We start from the raw sequence: 19,063 nt of genomic DNA on the forward strand, positions 1-19,063 counted from the left end.
ACAAAGGCACAGACACTGGTTGCATTTAAAAAGAACACTTGGATATTTACATGACTACTACAGTGGATTATGAGACTGGACTGGATAGCTGGTTTACAGTGGATAGGGCCATGATAAACCAAATGGCTATTTGCTGCTCTATCCATCTTTCTATGTTTCTCTTATTCTATGTCATCTCATTGTGTGTCATTCACGTTGATTTATCAAGGTTATCACTGTGTCCACTGAGCAAGAACCAATAGCTAATGGGTTCAAGCACAGAATCATTTCTTGTGGTCTCCATTCAGGTAACTGAAACATCCTTAATATCATTATTCATTGCAACATTCGCTCAGCTATTCCCGAACAAACATTTGGCAACAGGAGGCGTTAATCCTGGATATATCCTGATCCTGGGCATGACAGAGAGAAGACCAGGAGAGTACAGTGGTGTTTAGAAATGAAAACAATAAAACTTGGCGGAATCTTGCCTGCACTGTAATCTAACGATTACTGCAAACTGGAGGACGTTTACCCTCTGCTTGCCGTGGGTCTGATTCGCTGCCGATGACATCAGTTGGCGATATGAAGTCGTCAGTTTCGTTGTCTCTCCTCCCAGGGAGCAGGCGAACGTCTGCTGTATAAAAGCGGGCGAGCCTCGCCTCCCAGGCTCACTCACTCCCTGTCTAGTGCCGAGTACGGCCGGAGAGGCTGAGGATGGCGACCATGGAGGAGGACCCAGAAGCTTCGTGTAGCAAACTAAGCTTATCACCATCAAACACAAGCCTGACTCACCGTTTCCTCGACAATAAGTTCTATTTGCTAGTAGTTATTGGGGAAATTGTTACCGAAGATCATCTGAGATGTGCCATTTCAGATATAGAGCGAGGTAAGGGGCATGCCTGCAGTATTAAGTAATATTATAACGCGGAGCGTTAGGGATAAACGCAGAGGGAATGTACAGTTTATGAATACTGGACTTAAATGTAACGTTATAATTTAAAAAAAAACATCTTAATGATTTTGAAGCCAGTTCTCATGCTTGTGGGAATCTAGCTGTGATGTATTAGCGATTTAGTGATAACCTTGAAGAAATCAATAAGATGCAGATCTAGGGGGTGGGGAACACCGATTCATTTAAAGAGTGCAGTTTCTTTAGATCTTTATATTGTGGATTAAAACCATATAGTTAATAGCTGAAAGATAATCCACTCCTCCCGAACCACCTAACATTAAATCATCTGTTGGCGCATGTTGCGGGTCGAAGTTACCATGAAAGGCAGTTCCGGAAATCTGACTTTTTTGTGCGTTAAGTGCATTTATTTGAAATGGACAAAATTCCCTCTGCACAATATTTGCCAGATAATACTAAAGTGTTGTCTGAAACGCAGAGGTCGAATTGATGGGATATTACTACTTGCACTCGTTATTACCACTTCATTGGATGCAGATCTTTTGCCAAAGCAACTAAAACAACAAAAAAGTACGTCTAAAAATGGCATTAAATCTGTGCAGTTCACCAGCATGTGTAACAATGCACCCAGCCGGCTTATACGATGAACTGAAGCCGCCCTTTTATTGTTTGTGCATTGCTGCAGACAAACTTAATGTAGGATCGTAATGTAAGCTTCATTAAAATATGTTCTATTTTATATTTCACATTGACAGGGCCAGAGCTTTTTTTCTGGGCAGTACATTTGAAGCGTTGCATGGGTTTAGCGAGTCTAAAGGCGTTGTCCTTACCCACCCCCCCTCCCTCCGTGGAAAAGCGATTTGAATCTCACTTGTCAGTCTGAAATTGACAACAGCAGAATGCTGGTTTGGTCGCAGGTTGCTGTACCTAACGAAGGGAAGCGCAAATTAAAGGGCTGTTTTTTTTTCTTCGAGGATGGGTTAAGCTTTGAATATAAAAGGGGAATAAAGAGAGAAAACCGAGTGACGGTGAGAAATGAGCTTGGCAATGCCCCTGAGTTGCTGCCACTGCTGCTTCTCATTCATTGAGCCGGTACCGGCTCGTGGGCGTGGTGCAGTCTCCGCACTGCGGTCTGTCCGGAAGCTGCCAGTGAACACTCAAGACAAAGGGAGGGACACTGGCTCAGGCGCCTGCTGGGAATTGTAGTCCCGCAACTTCCAGGGGGCATCCCTCCCCCACACCCCGTACCCCCACCGCACCCAGACGTTCTAGAAACTCCAACACCTTTAAAAACATGAATGCAAAGTGTTTTGAATCATTAAATTTTGCGTGCATGACATTAATTGTTAGCAGACATAAAGGTGTAGGGTGTGTTAGTGGAGAGAGCGTCCTTGCTGTGATTTTATTCTGTTTGAAAGATGTATGGAGATACGTTTTACTGATGTTTTAAAGACTTATTCCGCATTATTCTGGAAAATTGGACTGTTGCCAAGCGTTATCCGGTGTTTATAATAGATACAAATATGGACATTTCATACCGAGACCCCATCTCTGCTTTGGGGATTAATTAGTGTGACAGGCATAATAATGCGTAATATGCAAATATTGTCAGTAGAAAAATTTGGATATCAATAGAAAATACAGCAGTAATTACAATCAAAAACGTCTCTATTAGAAGCAGGACTGAATCAATATGAATGAAAAGCATATTTTACAGATTATTGAAGCTTTGTTTTAATTAAAACACTGGTAGTATAAATTAATAGAAGAATAGAAAGAAAGTTGTATAAGAATACATGCATTACCACTCCCATCATTCATTGAATGTAGGTGGCTTATTTGCATTTTTAATAAATGTATTGATAATAATAATTATAGCTGTGTTTTTCCTCAGTTCCACCTGTCCCGTCTTTTACCTTCCCTATTTATATTTCCTTAGGCTTGTGGACTCCATGTCTCATTGTTCATTCAGATGGGTGGGGCAACTAGAGCAGGAGATTTCTCCATAGTCACTGGTTGCTATTCTGTGCTCAATCAACAGGGACATACATGCCTGTTCGAATGTTGGGTTAATTTTGAATTTCTTATTTTTCCCCTTTGTCACTAATTGAGAGTGGAAGGCTCCAGTTTTGCATATGAATAAGGGTGGCATACACTTCACTGTATTATTTGTAAGTGTACACTTGTGTTTATGAATAACATGAGTGACAGTTAGACATGATGCCCAACAATCTTCGGACAGCTGGTGAAGCTGGTGAATGCTTTATTATACAAAGAGAAGCTCAAAGGAAAAAGCAGCAGGGCTTTTAAAAAGCAGCGCTGCTTTTTAAACTATGTTTTTTTAAATTGTTTTAAATGACCTTTGATTTAATTGCTTTGCTGTTACAATAGGAAATAAATGATTTGCACATTTTAAATATTTGCCCATTTTCCTATTATTTTCATTAAAGTGTTATAACAGAGTTTTAATCAGCCAAGGAGGCATCATTACAGTGCACAGTATGCATTCCTGCTTATCCTCCATTTTCAGAATCTGAGCCTCACTGACTTTCCAAACCTGCAGTCATAATTTATATTGGTGATGGGCAAAAGCACATACATTGCACTTTCCTAAATAAATGTTATGCTGCAACAGAATATCTGTTGAGAAAATTGCCTTCCATAATATGTTAGATTTCTGCTAATTTGCAATATTTTAAAGACGTAGAAATTGAAGCTTTATTGTGTATCCTTTTGACATCTAGAAACATCCTTGTATCCAACTGGTGTGGTAATATAGCAGTTACATTTCTAGACTGAGGAGATCCCAAGGCCTAGATGAATTAGCCCATGATGGCAGTTTGAGAATTTTAATTCAATTTAATTTAATTTAATATCTGTGACCACAATGATGCCAGTTGGTGCAAAACCTCAATTAGTTCATTGATACCTTTTTACAGAAGGAAAGTTGCCATCCTTGTCCAATCTGGCCAATATGTGACTCCAGCTCCACACTAACATGGCTGACTCTTAACTGCTTCTGAAGTAGCCTAGCAATCCGCAGAATTCTGTAAAACTGAGGGATGAACAATAAATGCTCATGGCCTCTTTATTACAAGAGTAATTTTTCTTTTAAAGGCAAGGTCTCCCATTAAATTCCATGTTTAACATGAACAATACATTCTACAGGTATATAAATAACTCCTGTGACATCTGGTTATTTATCTGTTACTGGTACAGATGGGTTTAAAATACAATAGAGAAATGCAGCAGTGACGGTAAGTGATGCGAGTCACTTGTACCTGTTAGGTAGGGAGAGATGCATGCTGAGCATAATGCATGTGCTTTGGGGAAGTGTTGCGAAGAACCCATTATTGTGGACAGTCAAACATGTCGCAGCAATAATCTAACAGATACTAGCTTTGGTCCCAAGGAATTGCCTTTGAGGTGAGCCACCCTTTTAAGTGCAGCATTCAATCTAGGAATTGAATTCGTGCCTAGATATTAAACTAATTAGTCATATTGCCTTGCTGTTGCTTTTAAAGAAAGAAATACATCTATGATATAGCACAGGCAAGTTTAACCCTAAATAGATACAACAGAAGATTATCTCATGGTTTGGATTTTATTGGCCTGATTGGAATTCAATAATGTAATACTTGACTCTAGGAGTCAGTCAAAATTTTGATTAGCAGGAAACAAATCGTGATTTGCTCAACACATAGTATGCAGCATTCCTTTTGTATTGCATTGCTGCCAAGTAGGAAATGGTCCGTATATCCTCGTATCACACTAGGAAAACCAAATGGACAGATTGAGGATTTAATTGAATATTTATCAGGAAATTTAACAAGGTTTGAATGAAAATCAGTTGTAGCTTTGTACTAAGAGCATTTTTTTCATTTAAGGATGTGGGCATTGCTGGCAGGCCCAGTACTTATTTGTCCCTCCCTAATTCACCTTGAGAAGGTGGTGATGAGCTGACATCTCGCATTGCTGCAGTCAGTTTGGTGTAGGTACAGTCACAATGCCATTGGGGGGAAGCTGCATAATTTTGAAGCATCAACACTGAAGGAATAGCAAAATTTATCCAACTCAGGACGGTGAGTGTCTTGGATGGGATCTTGAAGGTGGTGGTGGAGCCTTGTCAGTTTAGATGTTAATAGTTTTGCATTGGAAGATGCTGTCAAAGGAGCCTTGGTGAATTTCTGCAGTGCACATTAAATGATACACACATCTGCTGCTGTGCGTCAGTGGCAAAGAGAAAAGTTAGAGAATTTTGTTCCAGTCAAGCTGATTACCTTGTCCTGGATGCTATCAAGCTTCTTGAATTTTGTTGGATTTGCACTCATCCAGGCAAATGGGAAGCATTCCATCACACTCCTGACTTGTGCCTCGCAGATTGTGGACAGAATTTGGAAGTCAGGGGGTGAATTAACTGTGAGGTGAAGATTCCTACCCTGCAAGCTGCTCTTGTAGCCATGGTACTTATGTGGCTAGTCCAGTTCAGTAACTTGTCAATTGTAACCTCCAGGATATTGATAGCGGGGATTCAGGGAAGGTATTGCAATTGAATGTCAAGGGGCGATGGTTGGACTTTTCTCTGCTTGGAGATGGTCATTGCTTGTCACTAGTATAGTTTGAATATTGCTTGCCACTTATCAGCTGAAGCCTGGGCATTGTCAAGATTTTGCTGCATTTGGCAAGTAGTGTTTCAGTATCTGAGGAATGGTGAATGATGCTGAACATTGTGCAATCATCAGCGAACAAGCCTGCTTCTGATTTTATGATGGAGGGAAGGTCGTTGATGAAGCAGCTGAAGAAGGTTGGGCTTCAGACATTATTCTGAGGAACTCCTGTAGAGATGCCCTGGAACTGAGATGACTGACCTCCAACAACCATAACCATCTTCCAATGCACTGGGTATGATACTAACCAGTGGAGATTTCCCTCTGACTCCCACTGATTGTAAACTTTGTGAGAACTCCTAGAAAATACATTTAGTTAAATTTGTCAAAGGCTGTAATTCCACCTCCCTTCTTGAGTTTAGCTCTTTGTGGTAATGTGTAATGCGGTCAGGAGGTGAATGACACTGGCGTAACCCAAACTGGGTGTTGGTGAGCAGGTTATTACTGAGCAAGTGCTGCTTGAAAGCACTGTTGGTGACAACTCCCATCACTTTACTAGTGATTGAGAGCAGACTAATAAAGCAGTAATTGCTGGACTGGATTTGGCCTGCCTCTTGTGAACAGGACATATGTGGGTAATTCTTCATATTGTTGGGTAGATGCCAGCGTTGTCACTGGAATAGCTTAGCTAAAGGTACAGCTAGTTCTGAGCATATGTTCAGTATTATTGCCATAGCCTTTGTAGTATCCAATATCATATGGAGTGAATAAAATTGGCTGAAGACTGGCATCTCTTTGATGGCAGGAACCTCTGGAGGAGGCTGAGGTGAATCATTAACTCAGCACTTCTGACTGAAGAGTGTTGCAAATGGTTCAGCCTTATCCTTTTGTCTCTGAATGGACAAATTTTAAAAGGGGATATGACTTTCCCATGATCAACACAAAGGATTGCACAATGAGATTTCACATTTTAGGACTTTTACTGTAACAAACAATCTAAAATCAACATTAACTCAATATTAGTATATGATTAATACACTAAATAACGGAAGACGTATTCTCTATTAACTTCTTAAAACAGCTGAAGGTTTATGACATGTATATATTAAATCACCGTGAGTAGAAACACAGCTTTCTATTTATTTAAGGCAAAATTTAAAACTAAATATTATTGAGAATGAGGACATTTGTGGAGTCTCATCCTTCGGTTGCAAGGTTGATTTAGTTTGCCTTTAGTTGTTGCCAGTGGCTTACTTGATAGCAGGTGGCCTGGCCTGTTTTAATTCCATTTCTTTATTTTAAGACTTTTTAACAGTTTGGTTGAACCTGGTGGGTTGCTAGGCCATTTCAGAGTGCAGTTAAGAGTCGACCACATTTCTGCAGGTCTGGAGTCACATGTAAGTCAGACAGGGGTGGCAGTTTCCCTCCATAGAAGGACATTAATGAACCCGATCTCTTTGTATGATGATCAAAAATGGATTATGGATGACCATTTTAGTTTTAATTCCAAGTTTTTGTATATTCATTATTCATCATCTGCTGTGGTGGGGTTCAAACTCAGGCTCCAGAGCATTACTTGAGTGTACAGTCTACTCTTCAGTGACAATACCACCACACCATCATCACTCTGTGAAGAAGCTTCAGCTATTTCATTGTATGCGGGAGATATAATGGGAATTGTGCAACATTGCAGAATAAAGGCTACTTTGTTACTCAATGTAGAATTGTTTTCCGTGGTCGTGAGGGACAATGACTGGTGATAGTATTGATGAATGCTCCTTGAAGGCACCTTTGCACTGTCAGTCAAGGACATTAGCATCCTTCTGTATCAGTTGAATTATGGTAAAAACAAGAGGAGTCACCATTCTTCTCTATCATTTCCTTCGGTACAGGGGCAGACTGTATACTAATATTGGTCAAGGACATTCATTATGAATGAATAGGAAGGGTAACAACTGGATTCAGAATAAATCTTTCTTGAAATGTACACTTGATCATGTTAGTGTGTGGCTACTAACTGAGCCTTCATGTGAATGTCCTAATAGTCTTGATGGGTTTTATCATTGCCCAGTTCCTCTATCAGAAGATCTGAGGGTTACGGTCCCTTCAGAGAATTGACAAACTTTAAAAGGGGATATGTGTTTCCCATGAGTAATACAAAGGATTGCACAATGAGATTTCACATTTTAGGATTTTACTGTAAGAAACAATCTAAAATCAACATCAACTCAATATTAGTATATGACTAATGCACTAAGTAAAGGAAAAGGTAATCTCTATTAACTTCTTAAAGCAGCCGAAGGTTTATGACATGTATACACGTCATCACACTGAGTAGAACCACAGCTTTCTATTTAAGGCAAAATTTAAAGCTAAATATTATTTAAAGCTAAGCTCCTCCAGATTTTAGCAGAATCTCTTCTTCCTGCTAATAGGGTGAATTGCTCCATGTCTTTTTAAATAAAATTGCCTTCACTTATTCTTCTGAACATACTCAAATGGATTTCCGGCTGCAACATTTTAATCTTTACCTATCCACGAGCTTTCTTTCTTTGAACAGTTGACCCATTTCTCCCATGTTTGCTGTTTGGAAGTTAAATCAAATGCAATTGTCTTCCGTGCTTGGCACAGCAGTATCTGTTGTACCTTCCTCAGATGTCTCAGGGTGATGTGGGGCTGTATGTAGCAAGAACATTACCTGTGAAATAGCTCCACAGAGGCCGGTATCCCAACACCAAGTCACCCTTTATTTACATGGGCAGAGCCCTTGACACTGATCCAGCTCCCTCAGACCCTGTTCTCAGACTGAACAAAGCCTCTGGCACTCCTGTTTATATCTGTTAATCTAGTCCAATCAGGGAACTCCTATTCTGAGGACCATCCAGTTGACCTCGTTACAGTCACTGCAGCCTGTTGTTTTTCTGTCTAGGTGGTAATACTTGCAGCTTACTTTCATTAAATTTTGACATGGTCCCTTGCCTCCGTGGCAACCAAGTCAAATAAGCTTGTCTCCGGGCAGATTTACTGTGAGGTCACATGGCCTGTCTCTAAGCACCTTTAGTTTACCTTGAATTCAAGAAGACTGATGAAAACATAACTGTCTGAAAGTCTAGTGGTTATGAACACAAACTTATGTGATATTATATTTCATCAAAATCATATGAGATGTAATGTTGCAGTGGACATTTTTGCCATTATAATGTTAAGCATATAGTGCTTTTTTTCCCTTTTTATTTTGATATCCTGTGAAGGCACTGTTTTATTTTGGAATATGTATCAATGGAACTAGCTCACAAGTATCTTAGCCAAGTGCATATTTTCAATGTGTAAGTTAGTGTCATCAGATTTGTTAGTCTTTTAGGGCATTTGAACCAAGGACAATTCTGTCTTGACCTTATGGTTACACACATGCACTAGTCAGTGTGTGTAATTGACTAGTGGTCAGCTGTAGAAGCCCTGTATGACTTTTCTTTCTCATGAGCAGTAGCTCCGAGGCCATGACCAGTAGTACTTTGGTGAATGCCCTGCCTGAGATTAGCTACCTGTACCAGATACTGAAAATTTAATTTGGAACTTTCCTGACATAAAGTTCAGTCCAGTCCTGTACAATGTTAATTAAATAAAAACAAATACAAATTACTTTTGAGCTGTTTCAATGCACTCTATAATGACTCTATAATGGATATTTTTATGGTTTTTGGGTATTCAAGGTAAAATCTTGGAAATACCTTTTTCTTTAAAGGCTTTGATCACATGCACCAAGCTTTAAGTCAACAACCAAAGGGTTAACAGCTAGTTACCAGCATTTCAAATACAACCTGAAATACAGATTGAGCAAGGTTTCTTTACTATGGATCCTGGTACCTGCCAGAAATAATCCGATGTTGCTGCTTTTATTTTTCCAGGTATCCGCTCTTGGGACACAGACTTGATAGCCTGCAACCTAGATCAGGAACTCAAACTCTTTGTATCACGCCATTCGGCTAGATTTTCAGCAGATGTTAGAGGTAAGGTTTTTTGACATGTGCACTCTGAATTGTAAATAGCAGCTGATTGTGAAACACTGGACTACAAGAGTAATACAGTTTACCTTGGATTGCTCAATATAACTGAGATGAGACTGACAATCCCTGAAATTATTTTATATGGTAACACAATCAAAACTATTTTTTTCAAAAATACACTATTTTAAAAATATGAAGAACATTAAACATGTTTAAAAATACTAAAAAAAATTCAGAGATATTAGAATGCATGATCTTGCAAGATACAATAGTACATCCTCCTCAAAGCTATGAATTATATAAATCTTTTGCCAGACTGTAATGCTATTCATTTTGCACCTTTCCATTAGTGCTTGGATCCATTTCCCAAGCATATTGTTTGACCAATGCAAAGGTTAATAATTTATAAATTAGAAACTTTTAATTTATTTCAGAGAATCAAGTAGCGTAGGATGCAGACTGCACATGGATTCAATTTTGTTTTAGATAACGTAAATGGAATTTTGTTGGGATTCCAAAAGTCACTCATGGCAACTGTGACAGAATTGCCAATTCCCATTTCTATGAAAGCCTTGCTGGATTTGCAGTAAAAAACCAGTGAAACTTCAACTGAATTTCAGTATCAAAATGTCTGTAGCCTTGAAGCACTGAGTAACATTAGTTGACTAGCATGTTAAAGAGGGCTACTGTAAGCGTGTTCAATTCCATTTGTGGTTCTAGCAGATGCTGCTGCAGATTGTGAAGCCAAACATTAGATGAAAAAGTAAATGAATAAAAGTGATTTTTCAAAACTGTTAATGACTTGCAATATCTGTTTGAAGGGATATATGATAATATGAAATATGATAAAGCAAACGCTAAACTTTGGCACTTGCATCACTCACATGCAATTCCATTGTTGCTCACTTATCATTTGTTACAGTCATGTAATTTATGAAACATGCCTGCAGGAGAGAAGATATTGCAGTTTGATAGCATCCCTCCCAGGGTATATTTGTTCTGTTGATGAATTTATGTATTTAAATATGTGCAGTTGATTTAAATATTAATGATTTTTAAAGAGGGAAGATTATTATATTGCCAATCCCCTTTGTATAGCTGAAGGCTTTTTAAAAATAATTTCCTACAAATGAAAATAGTGACCAAATAAACACAGTGCATCAGTTCCCTGAATGGCCTATGAGCTGCAGAAGCTGCTGGGTATTAAACTAAATTCAGCAGACCAGAGGTTCCAGTACCAGTGCTTGACTAGAACAGAACAGAAAAACTGCTGGCACCTTCTAACACATTTCAAAATCCTTGTATTAGAAAGGAAAATCAGCTTGAGTTCCTCTCAAGTGACTTTGGCTGGAAATTTCATATCTGTGGCCATCTGGTGAAAAACCTGCCTGCTACTCACTGTTTACCATTTACATTTATGAGGTGGCTTTCAGGTAGAAAGCTTCCCCAAGGCATTTCACAGTGTAAGAAAAACAAATGGCTTGAATAGGAAGAATGACTGTGTAAACAGGGTACTAGAGGATTCCTACTTCCTATGGCGTAAGGGAAGTGTACAGGGGAAAAAAAGGAAAAACATGTACCAACTCGAGGGGAAAACACACAGTGACTCACAGAAATGCCAGTGTTTGATAAAGGTATTGGAGTTGAAGTTATTTCTTGACCAAGATTTGTAGAAATTACCAAATAAATATTGACCATTCTGAATCAGGTCAATATAGAGACTAATAAATAATTTTGTTCCCATATTTGTTAATTTCCCATGAGTATCAAGCCGTTTTGCTTGAATCCAGAATAGAAGAGTGTCCACGGGGCAGCTTTCTAGACAGATTACCTCATTGAATAGATTCCAGATCACTAGTACAACAAATACTTCAAAGAGATTAGCTTTCGAATAGGAGTTACATTAATCCTTGGACAAATGGCTGTCTAGCATACTGAGACGTTGGATGCATTACAAAGAAACTAGTAATGAGCTGCCAAGTTTTAGAAGGAAAAAAATGTAAAAATAATGAAGCTTTTTCTTAGTTGCTGTTTTCTACTCCTGACAGAGAAATAATTTCCAAGATTACAGTAAACAGTATTACTTTGACAGCAGAATGTACAGGATTGTCTTGCTTAAGACATTGATAAACTCAATCAATTTATCTATAAACAAAATTTAGATACTTGCACAGTTAATGTGCAATTAGACTTGATGTGCAATTGAAATTTCATTTAGACCTTTTGAAGTGTGTTTTGATATTTAATCATAGTAAATGCAAAATACTTTCAAATTGTTAGACATTTAAAAATAAACAGATCCTGTTCTGGACTATGGACAAATCATAAAATTAATAAACTTTGAGTTTCATTTATATATCTGCACCTAGTTTTATCAGGCCACAAAACTCCTATGACCAGCCTGGAACTTGTACCTTGACTGCCAATCACTGAAGCCTGATGTAGTGACTTAACATTGATTCCTTAAATATTTTCATGAAGAGGTGCCTGGTCTTCACTCAACATCTTTCTGCAGACATTGGGAATGTAGTAACATTTAGCAAATGACACTGGTGACGCTGTGAGTTTATTAGACTACAATTTTCCTGAATGGACTCCTTCTGTACTGTAACCATTTTGTCGAATCATTCTGTTGGCACCAATTGCAATTACTGCATTATCATGATACATCTAACATGTTATATTGCAATTTCATTATAATTCAAATTATTGCTTAAGTTTAAAGAAAATCTTTGGGAATCATTATAGATTCGTTTAGCGTAATGGTATTCTCTTGTATAACAATCCAAATGTGATTATTTATATCTCAACTGAAAGATATCAGCAAAAAGTATGATGCAGAACATTCTTGCCGGAAATGGCATTAATTGTTGTTATACTGGTCATGTTTGGGCTTTTGGGGTTTGCTGTGGAGAGGGATATACTCAGCATGATCTGAGTTATTTTAGGACAATACAGCTTTTTATCCAAAATATACTTTCTTTAAATAAAAAGGCAGTCACCTACTGTAACAGTTAAAACTAGACATAACCAAAAGTGCAATACAGTTCAAGTTCTTTCCATGCAGCATGTGGCACTCTGAGATGCCTCAGTACAATCACAACTACAAGCAATGTTTACAATATACTTTTCATGACAAAGATGCTAGCTGTGTGGTTTCACACAGTTTCCAGCTCCTCAGTATACCATGGCAGGTAGACAGTGACTTTTCCCTATTAAACTTTTGCAGAGGCTGTCCCTTTAATGTTTTGAATGCATTCCTCAGCATGCAGTTCTGGACACTGGAATATGCCAGTTTGCAAAACTGAGTAGTGGCAATCTGTTTGCATTGTGGAACAACACTTTGTGGACAGGCCAAAGACTATCTCTCACTGAACTGATGGTCCTCCAGCAACAGTTTGCCTTGGTGTTCATCCTTGGAAACACCCTATGGTACTCAGAGATCTATGTCATGCTACTTGGGATGAATCTCATCAACAGCCTCTGCATTTCTTTCCAAACCTTTTTTGTGGTATAATACAATATAGCTGTGAAGGAATATGAGTAACATTCATCTGTGTAACATTCTCTTTGCAGTTGGTACTGCCTCCTGCACTTGAGCATTGTTTTAGTTACATTTGGATTTAATTACAATTTTCTTTTTTAAAAACTAATCTGAATTGGAATTTAATGTAAGTTACATGTTGCTAAGTGTGAAAAGCATGATATCTAAATTGTGAGTGAACCATGAATCAAGTTGATTGCATAAAAGTAATATAGACCGATACTGAAGCTGCAGCATTGCTGAATGGGGCAGGAGTATCAAGTTCAATTATTTGTATTTACAGAGGCAAGACTGTGAAAGCATATATCATGGTCTATAATTTAGCTCCTTTTCAGTGAAAATGTTTGAAAGTAAATGATCAGAAGCAAATGTATCAGCATCGTGTCCACAAAGGACATTGAACTGACAGCCATTTCCTGCAGCTCGTCAATTAAAAATGTGCTTGTCAAGCAAAAGAGATTCTGATCTTGTAGACTCTCATTAAGTATTCTTGTCAGATTCTGTCACTACTTCCATTGTCCTTGAGCTTCCATATTGGGCAATTTGACGATGATCCAGGCTTCGTATTTACATTTTACACAGTTGTAAATCTTTAGTCTTCTGGCTGGTTTTATTGGCTTTTCTTGAGCATCTCGAGACACTGTTTACATTACTTTATTCAGCATCTCCCTCCGCTTCCCCCCCCACCCCTCTTTGTCTCTCTCTCTCTCTCTGTCTCTCTCATATTTATGATTTAACTTGACGGAATATGTAAAACATTATTTCATGCTTCAAACTGAATTATTTTTGAAGGAACACTATCTGTCTAATATACATAATAGTAATATATAAAACACATGTCCCAGGAAAAGATCTTTAATTCTTTTAAGATATTATTCAAAATAACAAGTTTTAGTATTACCTTATCTTTTAGTATATTCAGTCCAGTAATTAAGAAGCCAGTTTTTGAAGAAGGGTCCCAACCCAAAACATCAACTTTCCTGTTGCCCTGATGCTGCCTGGCCTGCTCCGCTCCTCCAGCTCCACACTGTTATCCCAGTTTCTGTTTGTTGTTACTCAAACAGGCATAAACATTAATGATTATTTGGCAGCAATGATGTTCCCTGTCTGCTAAATTTTCTTAATTAGAAGGGATAAAACTATAAATATACGACTCGGTTGAACTTTCGTTAGCAATAATTGGTGTTTATTGATAAAAACCTTGATTAGGAAGTAAAAAGAGAAAATGCTGTAGAAACTCCAGATCTGGTCTGTAGAGAGAGAAGGAGTTAACAGAGTTAAAGTCTATTATGACATCTTCAGAGCAGAAGAAGTAAGTTTGGAGAAAAATATTATATTTGATGTTTAAATGCATCTAGAGTTTTCTTTTCGATAGTGAAGGAGGCAGTCATTCCCTAAGCATGTTCTCAGAATTTAGCACTGCTTCTGAACCCCTCATGGCATTTGGTAACAGAGCACGAGTTCATCCATTAATATTACCACTCAGCAAATGATATGTGGCAAAAGGAGATATGAAGTAGGAAAAGTAAAATAATTTTGCTAAAACAACCTCCTGGGGTTGGGCAGAAAAACTCAACTTTAACAAAACAAGAATTTAGTTTTTTTTTTACAGGATCGAATTGTTTTCAAAGGCATATGCAATCTAAATAACATTTCTTCATTTAACTGGTTTGTATTTTAAGATGTGTCACTTGCAGGAAAATAATACATCCACAGTATAAATCTAAAGAAAGTGAGATGTACAGAATATGGTGGCATTAACAGTTCAGTAATCTCAATGTGAAATGTGTTGTCCCTAACTGGCAGCAGTGATGAATTATTCCTTCAGTTCTGCAGAAATCCTTTAAATGTCTACAGCAAGCAGTGCAGTGAGTGCCTTGACATTGAAGAAATGCAAAGGCCTTTAATGAGATAGTACTTACAAGTTTATTGAGTAGGACAAATAAAGTTTTATATTAATGTAGTGTTCTGACATTGGACTTTTTAAATGCTTACAGTTAAAATGTAAATTATGTTCTTTGTGATTATCATTTGTACAATCTCTAATTCAAAGAATGATCCATATGATTTTATATGCAGTTTTGAACTTCAACAAATTACATTCTAATTTTCTTAAATTTTTGTTTGATTCTTTTTCCCATCAATTCATGTGGGTGTGGCAGCCTCCACTATCTTGTTCAATTGATAATTCTCCATGCATGAGCCTCCATGTTCTGTGGAGTTTGTGGGCTAGTTTTCTCAGGTGACGAGTTGTGTGTTCAGGTGCACATGAGATGTTATGTCCCTTAAAAGGGATGCTGAGTCAGGAGTCAGACAGAATCCTGTCCATTTCTGCATTTCACCCAGGTGAATTTTGAACAAAATAGGAACCGACCTATTGAGGGCTAAGTCATTTAAATAAGTTGTGTTTTAACTACGGGTTAAATTTGGGCTCCTGAGTCAGGTATGCAGAATCAGCAAATTTCCTGACTCTTCAAGCATGGCCTAATGGAGTGGTGGGGGTGGGGGAAGTGTCATAAATAGTCAGATTGAAGTCTGCCTGCTGCTCAAAGAAGCTGTGTGGACAGGGTTACTGTGTGCTAAGGTGGGCTGTTTAAGAGGCCTACATTCTTGTTCAATAAAAGGGGAAAAAAAAGGCCACCAGCATTCACTCCTCATCAGCGCATTTCTCTGACCTCTGCCTTAGCCAACCCTTCCTTTGTCCTTACACTCTACAACTCACCCAGTATTTGCTATGGGTATATCTCAGTAGCCGTGCTGAGACAAAACAAAATATAGTTCATGTATCCATTAAAGACTTCACCATATTTTCTTAAAAAATCACTCTGATAAAAGTGCAGGCAAACTATTTAAATCCCTTCAAATATATAATCCCTTTATAAAGAAAAGCAAATATCTTATCAAGTAAAGTCATCATAGTCCTAGGGGACCTCTGGCTGCTCTGCCAACAGAGACAATGGGGATGGTTTAAGCTGAGGGTTACTATGCTTCAGGTGATGGACAAAGTTGAGAAGTTGGGACATTCAAGGTCACCTCAGATGGTTTGGGAATTGAACCTGTACCGTTGGCATCATTCTGCTTTGCAAACCAGCCATCCAGCCAACTAAGCTAGCAACCCCCTGATGGATTGAGCAGGTTATGAACCTGCACAGGAACCCCCCCAGTGGCTTTTGTGTTGTAGTTTGCCTCTTTCGAATCAGCCACCTGCAGTCAGGAACAGTTTCTGTATTTGGGTGTATGCCTTTAGGGTTGTGACTGAATATCTGATTGTTCATTTCCATTGTATACCATCAAGGTGACAGTGCTCCTCACAGGTCCCAACAAGTAATAAGCCCCTCTAAAAGCAAAAAATGTATCTTGAAAGCTCCACATTAAACCACTTACATCAGTTAAATTGAATTTATAGGCCCTTCACTGTAATAATGATAGGATGTGGAATCAGTCAAGCAGCACTGATCCTGTAAAGAAATATGAACAAAATAATTGTGAAATCACAAGTACCTTTTGTCACCTGCAGGCTGGTGTTTTCCAAAAAAAAAAGTTAAAGGGCAGGAAATTTAGATTACTAGCGATCTTGACAGTTACACAGGGCTTTTCCACTTCTTACAAACACTGATGTCTATACATAATAATCCCAAAGGTCTATCTGGGTCTGTACCAAAAGGAACATTGACCTTTTCAATGGATTGTTACAGGTTTGGTCATTTTGCTCAGTTGTTTACAGCCCAAGTGTTGTATTTCAAATACCTGCGTGACCAAATTGCCTCTGAGCAAAGTGCACTTTTAAATGTAAACTGTGGATATGTGAAGCATTTCTTGACCCCATTCTCCCAAGCTCCAGTGAAAATTGTGAATGCCATCTTCAGGAATGGACATCTGAAACCAGGGCTCTGCTGGGACTATTCATCCTGTAGCTAGGAAATCCACAAGAATGGGCAAGTAACTGAGTTGTCAGTGGGAGAGCGCTTTGGGTCAGAGATCATAATTCTATTAATTTTAAAATACTGATAGAAAAGGATAGACCTGATCTAAAAGTGAAAGTTCAAAATTGGAGTAATTTTGATGGTATTAGGCAAGAACTTTCAAAAATTACAAAAACAAAGTTGCTGGAAAAGCTCAGCAGGTCTGGCAACATCTGTGAAGGATAAAACAGAATTAACGTTTCGGGTCCGATGACCCTTCCTCAGTTCCTTCACAGATGCTGCCAGACCTGCTGAACTTTTCCAGCACCTTTATTTTTGTTCCTGATTTACAGCAACTGCAGTTCTTTCGGTTTTTAACTTTCAAAAGTTGATTGGGAGAGGCTATTCGAATAATAAATGGACAGTTGGAAAGTGGGAAGCCTTCAAAAATGAGATAATCAGAGTCCAAAGACATTATGTTCCTGTTAGTGTGAAGAGCAAGGCTGGTAGGTGTAGGGAACTGCTGGAAACTAGTGAAATTGAAGTTCTGGTCAAGAAAAAGAAGGAGGCACATGTCAGGCAAAGGCAACTGGGATTGAGTGAATCCCTAGGGGAGTATAAGGGCAATTGGAGCAGACTTAAGAGGGAAATCAGATGGCAAAACAGGGTTATGAGATAACTTTGGAAAACAAGGTTAAGGAAAATCCAAACAGATTCTACAAATACATTAAGCGAAAAAGAATAATTAGGGAGACAATAGTGTCCCTTAAAGATCAACAAGGCCATCTGTGTGGAACCTCAGGAGATGGGTGAGATACTAGATGAGTATTTCACATCAGAAGGATATGGAAGTTAGAGGTCTTGGGGAAATAAATAGTGATATCTTGAAACGTGTCCATATTATAGAAGAGGAGGTGCTAGATGTCTTAAAGTGCAAAAAGGTGGATAAATCAGGGACCTGATCACTCATATTCCAGAACTTTGTAGTGTCTTACTAATTTGATTGGATTTGTTGAAGAAGGGACAAAGAAGATTGAAGGCAGAGCAGTATGGACTTTGGCGTTCAAAATTCTTCCACATGGTAGACTGGTTAGCAAGGTTGGATCACATGGAATCCAGAGGAAGCTAGCCAAATGGATACAAAATTGGCTTGAAGGTAGGAGACAGAGGTGCTGAAGGAGTATTTATCAGGCTGGAGGCCTGTGACCAGTGGTGTGTTGCAATGATCGGTCCTGGGTCCACTGCTTTTCATCATTTCATCTAAATAATTTGGATGTGAACATAGGAGGGATTGTCAGTAAATTTGCAGATGGTACCAAAATTGGTGGTGTGATGGACAGTGAAGAAGGTTACCTCAGAGTACAATGGGATCTTGATCAGATGGGTCAATGGGCCGAGGAGTGGCAGATGGAGTTTAATTTAGATAAAAGAGAGGTGTTGCATTTTGGTAAGGCAAAGCAGGGCAAGACTTATACAGTTAATGGTAGGGTCCTGGAGAGTGTTGCTGAACAAAGGGACCTATGGGTGTGGGTGCATAGTTCCTTTAAAAGTGGAGTCGCAGGTAGACAAGGTGGTGAAGAAGGTGTTTGGTACGCTTGCCTTTATTGGTCAGTGCACTGATTGTGGGAGTTGGGAGGTCATGTTGCTGCACATGGTTAGATCACTTTTAGAATACTGCGTTCAATTCTCCCTGCTATAGGAAAGATGTTGTGAAAATTGAAAGGGTTCAGAAAATATTTACAAACGTGTTGCTGGGATTGAACAGTTTGAGCTATAGGGAGAGGTTGAATAGCCTGGGGCTTTTTTACCTGGAGTATCAGAGGCTGAGGGGTACGTTATGAAGGTTTATAAAATCATTATGGGCATGGATAGGCTGAATAGCCAAGGCCTTTTCCACAGGGTACGGGAGTCCAAAAGTAGAGGGCGTAGGTTTAAGGTAGAGGGGAAAAATTTAAATGGAACCTTAGGGGCAACTTTTTCACACAGAGGGTAATGGGGGTGGGTACAATTACAATGTTTAAAAGGCATCTGGATGGGTATGTGAATAGGAAGGGTTTAGAGGGATATGGATCAAATGCTGGCAAATGGGACTAGATCAGTTTAAGATATGTGGT

At 38.7% G+C, this 19,063-nt stretch overlaps 1 protein-coding gene across 1 annotated transcript in view; it reads left to right on the forward strand.

The window, feature by feature from the left end:
- The first annotated feature begins 671 nt into the window (after positions 1-671).
- map1b (microtubule-associated protein 1B) overlaps positions 672-19,063 on the forward strand; it is a 114,008-nt gene continuing 95,616 nt past the window's right edge. The window contains exons 1-2 of the mRNA XM_048595112.1: positions 672-868; positions 9,405-9,506. Of these exons, the coding sequence (XP_048451069.1) occupies positions 697-868; positions 9,405-9,506 (274 nt within the window). The 5' untranslated portion in view covers positions 672-696. The remainder of the gene's footprint in view (positions 869-9,404; positions 9,507-19,063) is intronic.

This window comes from Rhincodon typus, chromosome 3 (genome assembly GCF_021869965.1).
Source record: "Rhincodon typus isolate 14 chromosome 3, sRhiTyp1.1, whole genome shotgun sequence".
Lineage (NCBI taxonomy): Eukaryota > Metazoa > Chordata > Chondrichthyes > Orectolobiformes > Rhincodontidae > Rhincodon > Rhincodon typus.